The 9,953-nt window shown below is 40.7% G+C and overlaps 1 protein-coding gene across 1 annotated transcript in view; it reads left to right on the top strand.

Moving 5' to 3' along the window:
- The first annotated feature begins 1,218 nt into the window (after nucleotides 1-1,218).
- LOC133577201 (uncharacterized) overlaps nucleotides 1,219-9,953 on the top strand; it is a 55,112-nt gene continuing 46,377 nt past the window's right edge. The window contains exon 1 of the mRNA XM_061930834.1: nucleotides 1,219-1,429. Coding sequence (XP_061786818.1) covers nucleotides 1,421-1,429 — 9 coding nt within the window. The 5' untranslated portion in view covers nucleotides 1,219-1,420. The remainder of the gene's footprint in view (nucleotides 1,430-9,953) is intronic.

Below are 9,953 nucleotides of genomic sequence, written 5' to 3'. Positions count from 1 at the left end.
GTTTAACTACAGTGTGTGTTTGTTGTTGTTTAACTACAGTGTGTGTTTGTTGTTGTTTAACTACAGTGTGTTTGTTGTTGTTTAACTACAGTGTGTGACTGCTACTCTTTGTTGTTGTTTAACTACAGTGTGTGTTTGTTGTTGTTTAACTACAGTGTGTGTTTGTTGTTGTTTATATACAGTGTGTGCTTGTTGTTGTTTAACTAGAGTGTGTGACTGCTACTCTTTGTTGTTGTTTAACTACAGTGTGTGTTTGTTGTTGTTTAACTAGTGTGTGTTTGTTGTTGTTTAACTACAGCGTGTGACTGCTATTCTTTGTTGTTGTTGTTGTTGTTTGTGTTGATGACACCTGATTTGACCAGGTCTCTCTTGTGAAAGTGACTTTTGATCTCAATGACTTTTTAGCTGGTTAAATAAAGGAAGATGAAAATCAGTAAATGAATAAACAAGTGTAACTGCTGTACAGGCTGGATTGGATGATGTGGTTGTGTACTGGTCGCTGCAATGAGTGATCAGACACACAATATGTGGTTAGCACCTCCGCTGGTTTCAATGTCTACAGGGGGAAAATAATATCCACTTCAGTGCAAAATAGTAATACATCTGACGTGAGCAACAACCAATTGAAAAGGAAAATTCCCCAATATAGCATTTCAACTGCTGCACACATCTGCGGTCCTCTCCAAGGTTTCTCATTGTCCCATTGGGCTGAGTTTTTCCTTGCCCTGATGTGGGATCTGAGCCATTAGCAGAGTGCGGGAAGTCTGCTAACAGCTTCCTGTTTGTGGTCATATTTATAGACTTTTAGGTACCAGCAGATGACCTCTCATTGCATAACAAACAATATACATATTTTAACAGGAATTTCACTCAAAAATAATCAAAGTATTTCTTATACCTGTTACATAAGTAAATAATTATTCAATACATACGTTGCAATTAAAGTTAAAGTTACTAAATAAATAAAGTTCTAATGAAGACATAGTTAAGCAGTTAATAAGTATTTAATTGATTTGTGTTCCTTTCATTGCAATGATGATAAAATATGACATTTATAACAAATAACATTTTAATCTAATGAATTTTTTTTATCTGTCAAAAAAACGAAATCAAAGTTGCATCTAAAATTGGCAATAAACGACATAAAAAAGTACCATTAAACCTATTTAGACGCTTTTTTTTTTTCATGATCGTTGAGTGCTCGTGACCTCATGAACGCGCACGTACGGAGTGACGCACGTCACGCATGCGCAGTCCGCACAGCGCGGAGACTCAAATTGTTTGCCCTGGCGTCGCCTCTAATTAGCACAAGACTTGACCCTGAAAGTTGCTCCAAAGAGGACAAAACCCTCAAGCCACTGAAGTCCAGGCTGCGTTGCAAGTGCGCCGACCTGGACAGTGACGAACCAAAGCAGATACCATGGAGGAGGTAAAGACTTTTGACATTTTAGCGACATCGTTACCTGTGCTAGCCAGGACTTTCATGACGTCACTTTTCAATTGCTTTATTCAGTGAAAATGTCATTCATTGCAAACTAGTGATGGGTTGATGAGGCGTCATGAAGCGTTTCGACACATTGCAAAACTGTATTGATACTGTGTTGATACTGTGTCACTAAATACTGACATCTGCTGGACATTAAAAATCCCTACAGGCAACCTATGGACCGACTCAACTGACACTGATTTGATGCCCTAGTACAGGGGTCACCAACCTTTTTGAAACCAAAAACTACTTCTTGGGTACTGATTAATGCGAAGGGCTACCAGTTTGATACACACTTAAATAAATAAATATATTGTCATTTGTAAGTTACACGTAAGTGTGATTTAAACAAGAATAGCTAAATAAATAAATGTGTATATATATAAAAAAATGGGTATTTCTGTCTGTCATTCCGTCGTACATTTTGTTTTCCTTTTTACGGAAGGTTTTTTTGTAGAGAATAAATGATGAAAAAAACACTTAATTGAACGGTTTAAAAGAGGAGAAAACACGAAAAAAATTAAAATAACATTTTGAAACATAGTTTATCTTCAATTTCGACTCTTTAAAATTCAAAATTCAACCGACAAAAAGAAGAGAAAAACTAGCTAATTTGAATCTTTTTGAAAAAATAAAAAAAAAGAATTTATGGAACATCATTAGTAATTTTTCCTGATTAAGATACATTTTAGAATTTTGATGACATGTTTTAAATTGGTTAAAATCCAATCTGCACTTTGTTAGAATATTTAACAAATTGGACCAAGCTATATTTCTAACAAAGACGAATCAGTATTTCTTCTAGATTTTCCAGAACAAAAATTTTAAAAGAAATTCAAAATACTTTGAAATAAGATTTAAATTTGATTCTACAGATTTTCTAGATTTGCCAGAATAATTTTTTTGAATTTTAATCATAGTAAGTTTGAAGAAATATTTCACAAATATTCTTCGTCGAAAAAACAGAAGCTAAAATATTTATTATTCTTTACAATAAAATTTTTTTTTTTACTTGAACATTGATTTAAATTGTCAGGAAAGAAGAGGAAGAAATTGAAAAGGTAAAAAGGTATATTTGTTTAAAAATCCTAAAATCATTTTTAAGGTTGTGTTTTTCTCTAAAATTGTATTTCTAAAAGTAATAAGAAGCAAAGTAAAAAATAAATGAATTTATTTAAACAAGTGAAGACCCATCCATCCATCATTTTCTACCGCTTATTCCAAGTGAAGACCAAGTCTTTAAAATATTTTCTTGGGTTTTCAAATTCTATTTGAATTTTGTCTCTTTTAGAATTAAAAATGTCGAGCAAAGCGAGACCAGCTTGCTAGTAAATAAATAAAATTAAAAAAATAGAGGCAGCTCACTGGTAAGTGCTGCTCTTTGAGCTATTTTTAGAACAGGCCAGCGGGCTACTGATCTGGTCCTTACGGGCTACCTGGTGACCGCGGGCACCGCGTTGGTGACCCCTTCCCTAGTATATACAATAATATAAACCAAGTCATTGTATTTCATTTAGGATTATTTCATATCTTCATTTAAATAAAAATATATTTTTATCTTTTTTAGATAGTCAATAAATAATGTGAACATGTATCATAACATGGAAATCTAAGAGAACGTGTTGTGGATGATTGTGGACTGGGAATTTTTTTAATATTATTTTTTTACACTTTTATAAAAAAAAAAGAAAAGTTTTTCCGACGTATTACATTTTAGACGATTTCTCTTCTTAGTTATTATTTCTCCGGCTGTAGAAAAGACCCGCTCACAGGGCACAGAGGAGGCGTCAGTGCGACACGGTTCGCGTATCGGTCACGTGACCAAAACAGCTCATGATCGGTCACGTGACTTTCTAAAAGCGGTACGCGCACCGACACAGGGTTTCGCTCTATGAGCTCGACGCATGCGCCGATGCATCGGTGTTGCCGGACCCATCCCTAGTTATGTGACATGAAATATGTGCCAAACTGGAACATACAGTAAGTGTCCTTTATTAAAGGCCTACTGAAAGCCACTACTAGCGACCACACAGTCTGATAGTTTATACATCAATGATGAAATCTTAACATTGCAACACATGCCAATACGGCCGGGTTAGCTTACTAAAGTGCAATTTTAAATTTCGCGCGGAATATCCTGCTGAAAACGTCTCGGCATGATGACGTCAGCGCGTGACGTCACGGATTGTAGAGGACATTTTTGGGACAGCATGGTGGCCAGCTATTAAGTCGTCTGTTTTCATCGCAAAATTCCACAGTATTCTGGACATCTGTGTTGGTGAATCTTTTGCAATTTGTTCAATGAACAATGGAGACAGCAAAGAAGAAAGCTGTAGGTGGGAAGCGGTGTATTGCGGGCGGCTGCAGCAACACACACACAGCCGGTGTTTCATTGTTTACGTTCCCGGAAGATGACAGTCAAGCTTTACCATTGGCCTGTGGAGAACTGGGACAACAGAGACTCTTACCAGGAGGACTTTGAGTTGGATGCGCAGACGCGGTACCGTGAGTACGCATGCAGCTGCGGCTTCCAAACATTTGATGGCTTGCCCGTACGTGCGTGCCGCTATGTGCATGTCACGTACGTAACTTTGGGGACTTTGGGGAAATATATGTGCTGTATGAACTTTGGGGAGGTGAACGGTACTTTGGGCTGTGGGATTAAGTGTGTTGTGCAGGTGTTTGAGTTGTATTGGCGATTTTATATGGACGGGAGTGGGGAGGTGTTTGTTATGCGGGATTAATTTGTGGCATATTAAATATAAGCCTGGTTGTGTTGTGGCTAATAGAGTATATTGGGTTTATTTACTGTTTTAGTCATATCAGGTCCCACCCGCCTCTCACAGCATCTTCCCTATCTGAATGGCTCCCACTGCCCTCTAGTCCTTCACTCTCACTTTCCTCATCCACAAATCTTTCATCCTCGCTCAAATTAATGGGGAAATTGTCGCTTTCTTGGTCCGAATGGCTCTCGCTGCTGGTGGCCATGATTGTAAACAATGTGCAGATGTGAGGAGCTCCACAACCTGTGACGTCACGCTACTCGTCTGCTACTTCCGCTACAGGCAAGGCTTTCTTTATCAGCGACCAAAAGTTGAGAACTTTATCGTCGATGTTCTATACTAAATCCTTTCAGCAAAAATATGGCAATGTCGCGAAATGATCAATTATGACACATAGAATGGACCTGCTATCCCCGTTTTGAATAAGAAAATCGCATTTCAGTAGGCCTTTAAGTTATGTGACAGGAAATATGTGCCAAACTGGAACGGACAGTAAGTGTCCTTTATTAAGTTATTATGTGACATGAAATACTGTATGTGCCAAACTGGAACATACAGTAAGTGTCCTAAAATGACGGAGCTGGTCTGATCTCACGGTGAGGTGGTCAGCTACATTTGCATGAAATCAACCCATTATCATACCTGCCAACTACTCCGGTTTTCCCGTAATTAGTACGGTTTTCATCAACCTATTCCGGGTTACGGTTGCAGTGATAAAAAATATGGTTTTTCATTAATTTAAAAAAAATATTTAAAAAAAAGTTTTATTCACGAAATCGCGTAACAACAATGACAATCGACACTGCTTCCCGTAACTTCCTATCGAGCCATTCCGAATGCCAAGCACGAGGCACCAGTTGCCATTGTTTCCAAAGGAGCGAACGATCATGGAATCAGCCGGAGAAAAATCGCAAACGAGTCTTAAACCGAAAAGAAAACTGCAGTCATTCCGTGAAGAATATTCATAAGCCTACCCGGGAATAATTATCCGTTCCAAAAAGGGTGAAAACTACGCGAATTGCACCTTGTGCAGACAAGATTTTTCGATCGGACACGGAGGAATTAGCGATGTAAAAGACCACATTGGGACAAAAAAAACACAAGTCTAATGCCGTTGCTAGCGATACAAGTGGAAAACTTTCAACGTTTTCCGTCGCCCAAACAGATTCTTTGGATGTGATAAATGCCAAAGTTTTATTTACGGAGGCAATAATTGAGCATGGACTTCCAATCGCACTGGCGGATCACATGGGACAGTTATTTCGGAAAATGTTTCCCGACTCGAAAATCGCCAAAAAATATGGATGTGGTCCAACCAAAACATCAAACATTATTCAGTGTCTTGGAACAGAATCCTCAAAAAGTATCGCCGATGTCATGAAGACGGAACCATTTAGCATGTCGACTGACGGCAGCACCGATTATGACGATGTAAAACTGTACCCCATTTGTGTTCGATATTTCGATGACGACATTGGAAAAGTATTGTCAGTACTTCTGTCTTTGAGGGAATGCAATACGGCTTCCACAGGCGAAAACATTTACAAAATACTCGCGGAAGAAATAGACTCAAACTAGAGATGCGCGGTTTACGGGCACAACCGCGGAGTCCGCGGATTATCCGCGGATCGGGCGGATGAAATTAAAAAAAATTAGATTTTATCCGCGTTTCGGGTCGGGCGGTTGAAATTAAAAAAAATTAGATTTTAAATAGATTCAGGCGGGTGGCAGTTAAACCAATTCGTAAATATATATACATAGTTAAATGTTAAAGTTAAAGTTAAAGTTAAAGTACCAATGATTGTCACACACACACACTAGGTGTGGCGAAATTATTCTCTGCATTTAACCCATCACCCTTGATCACCCCCTGGGAGGTGAGGGGAGCAGTGGGCAGCAGCGGTGGCCGCGCCCGGGAATAATTTTTGGTGATTTAACCCCAATTCCAACCCTTGATACTGAGTGCCAAGCAGGGAGGTAATGGGTCCCATTTTTATAGTCTTTGGTATGACTCGGCCGGGGTTTGAACCCACAACCTACCGATCTCAGGGCGGACACTCTAACCACTAGGCCACTGAGTAGGTGTTGTTACCCACATACGAAAAACGAGCAGGCACCTGCAGCATATGCCACAACAGAAGAAAAAAAAAGAAAAGAGATGGACACTTTTACGGAGCGGAGAAGGGACGCCTCGCCGGGGTCCGGGACCGAGGCCCCTTCCCCCGAGAGGGCCCCACCGGGAGCCGTAGCTGAGGCGATCCGCGAGAAGGGCCCGACGCACGTCCAGGGTCACCACCGCACCGACACCCCGCCTCGTCCGCCTTCGCCGCGGCCGGCGTCACGCGCAGCAGCTTACCTGCCCGCCACCCCCGTGGCCGGGGGCTCGTAACAGGGGTCACTCCGCGCGCTCCGCCCGCGCAGCTTACCTGCCCGCCACCCCTGTTGCCGGGGGCGCGTAACAGGGGTCACTCCGCGCGCAGTGCGCTCACGAAAGGGGTGGGGCTCACCCTGGTTGATATAGACAGCAGGACGGTGGCCATGGAAGTCGGAACCCGCTAAGGAGTGTGTAACAACCCACCTGCCGAATCAACTAGCCCTGAAAATGGATGGCGCTGGAGCGTCGGGCCCATACCCGGCCGTCGCCGGCAGCGAGACGCGCTTGGAGGTGCGCCCAGCGCGGCTCCCATATGATTGCGCACTGGTGTGCGTCTGGGTCGTGACAGCGTGGCACGCGAATGTCTGTGCTGCATTGGATCAGTCTCCTTTCTTTAACAGGCAAAAGCTTTATAACCTCACTAATGCCTTGCATCGTCTATATTAGATATATAACAATGGGCGGGTGCGGTTCTGATCAAATGTTACATCGGGTGGATGGCGGATGGTTGACTACTTTCTGATGCGGTTGCGGATGAAATAATTGCCTATCCGCACATCTCTAACTCAAACGAAATTCCTTGGCAGAATTTGGTTTGCTTTGCTGCCGATAATGCTGCAGTGATGATGGGATCTAAAAAGGGTGTTGCAGCTTTCATTACGGAAATGTCTCCTTCGGTTTACATCGCCGGTAAGTACAGTTCGTAGCATAAAAAAACTCACAAAACATACAATTTTAAGTAAATCTTTTATTACATAAACAATAAATCAAATCAAAAATAATTTCTGTGTACAGTATATCTTTTTATTTGTGATAACAATAACATGTTCAAAACAAGTAACATATAACTATCATACTATTCTATTACTCTTTATTAATTTGATAAATGTCGTCATGAAGTTTTATATTTATATTTATTTATATTTCTTTCATAAACCAAAATTTCGACCTGAAGTTTCTTGTTACAATGTCTGCAATATCAATAATGACATGTCTTATTTAGGGCCCGCATGGCCCATTGCATAAGGACTCCCAAAGGGAGTCCTTATGCAATGGGACATAAGGACCTATTGTATTTGTAAGGTTTTATTCTTTATTCTTTTTCTTCCGCCGCCTCTTTGAGCACTAATTTGACCCACTTAACATGCTTCAAAACTCACCATATTTGACCCACACATCAGGACCTGCGAAAATTGTCTTTTAATAAAAAAACTGAACCGCAAAAATCAAAATTGCGCTCTAGCGCCCCCTAGGGAAAAAAACTAGACTGCCTGTAACTCCCACTAGGAAGGTCGGAGAGACATGAAACAAAAACCTCTATGTAGGTCTGACTTACACCTAGTTTTCATAATTGTATATCTTCGGGCTAAAATCAACAGGAAGTTGGCAATTCCCCCTTCAAGACAAAAAAGTACTAAAAACAGTCACTTTTGCCTCTTTGAGCTGTAATTTGACCCCCTTAACATGCTTCAAAACTCACCAAACCGAACGCACACATCAGGACTGGCAAAAATTGCGATCTAATAAAAAAATCTAACCCCAAATCTCAAAATTGCGCTCTAGAGCAATTTTTTAATAAAACGGAGAAAAAACTGCTCCTCGGAAGAAAAAAATGACAAAACTGCCTGTAACTCCCACTGGAAAGTTCGGAGAGACATGAAACAAAAACCTCTCCGTAGGTCTCACTTAGACCTACATTTCATAAATTGACAACCCCCAGCAAAAATCTACAGGAAGTTTGCTATTCCCCCTTCAACACAACATTTTTGTAAAAAACGGTCACCTTTCTTCAAACATTATCTCCTCTGAGCGCGTTTGTCGTTTCGGCTTCAAACTAACACAGGAGAGAGATTGAACCCTTCTGATTAAAAGTTGGCGAAAGAGTTTTGATACCGGTTCCGGTTTTAATTTTATGACCCTTCAAAGAACCGCTGCGCTGATGCTGCTGTTTTTTCAAGAAGGCTGCTTAAAAGCAGGAAGCACCAGCGTGCCCACACAATGCAGACAAGGTTGGTACACTACACAAAAGTATTGGGACAATTCGGACTAAAAGTAGACAAAAGTAGACAAAAGTATTGGGACACTTATGACGAAAACTGAACAAAAGTATTGGGACACTTAGGACTAGCACCTGCCAAATATGCGGGCCCGACCAATGCTCCTTGCAGCTTTAATTATATTGTGTAATTTGAACCAAATACTCTCAAAAATCTTATTCTTTCAAGTTGTTGAAAGTTTCAACATATAAAGTTAATGTCAAAAGATTTTGAATACATTTACAATCATAGGATAACTGGCATTAACTGTCAAAATAATTTCAAACTATTGAAGTTAGCTTACAAAATAAACATGTCAATCAACCCATATGATTTTTGCTGTAATATTTTTGTTTTGAAACGTCACTGTGACTGATAGAAAAGTGATGGTTTTAGCAACATTTTAACCTGTCTGAATGCTAATAATCATTTTGCGTCGGGGGGGCGAAGGAACCCCCCACCAGGACTTTGTCCTGGACCTACCGGGGCCTGCGGCCCCTGGACCCTGGCTACTAGGTTTTTCTGATTTCAAAAGTTGGCAGGTATGCATTATTGACGTTGACTGATCCATCTCATAATTGTCCGAATTGCGATGAATCTAAAAGTGGACTATTTACCTCACGTGTGCACCGCTCAGTATCCGTCGCTTGTTGATTGTCTGGAAGGCGAGGCAAGATCATTTGCTTCCCAGGCGTGTTGAGTGATAGAAATGCAGTGTTTCCCACAGGACAGGCATCTATTTGTGGTGGTGTAGTCGGGGGGTGAGGGGTGGCGGCGGCAGCGGCGATGACCAAGAAGAACGCGGAGTTGGAATATAATTACAACATTTTATGTACATATTTATATACAGATTTGAACAATTAGTGATTCACTGAAATATATGTATTAATTGTGGTTCTTACAAAAAATATATCTTATAAAATATAAAAGCTAAAATGTCTCTTAAAGCTCTGCCCCTTTAATTAGTGAATACTAAATAATTTAACTTTAGCCTACTACTACAACCATATTATTTACCAGCAACATGAAGTGAAACAGAGGCAGAGGTGTCCTGCCACAGTCAGTCAACCTCCTCCTCCTCCTCCTCCTGCTGCTGCTGAACAGGTCGCACCTGTGGTCCGGACTGTAGGCCTACCTCCTCTCCAAGTCGAGCCCTTTTCGGCCGTTGAAAATATTTTTCTATACTCATCTGTGTGAAGGAGTGAACATCCAACATTAGAATGTATTATTAACGAGCAGAAGCGCTCTATGTACAGTGCCGTCTAACCTTAAGC

The sequence above is a fragment of the Nerophis lumbriciformis genome, linkage group LG37, assembly GCF_033978685.3.
Source record: "Nerophis lumbriciformis linkage group LG37, RoL_Nlum_v2.1, whole genome shotgun sequence".
Taxonomy (NCBI): Eukaryota; Metazoa; Chordata; class Actinopteri; order Syngnathiformes; family Syngnathidae; genus Nerophis; species Nerophis lumbriciformis.
This window is presented reverse-complemented; position numbering and strand designations above follow the sequence as displayed.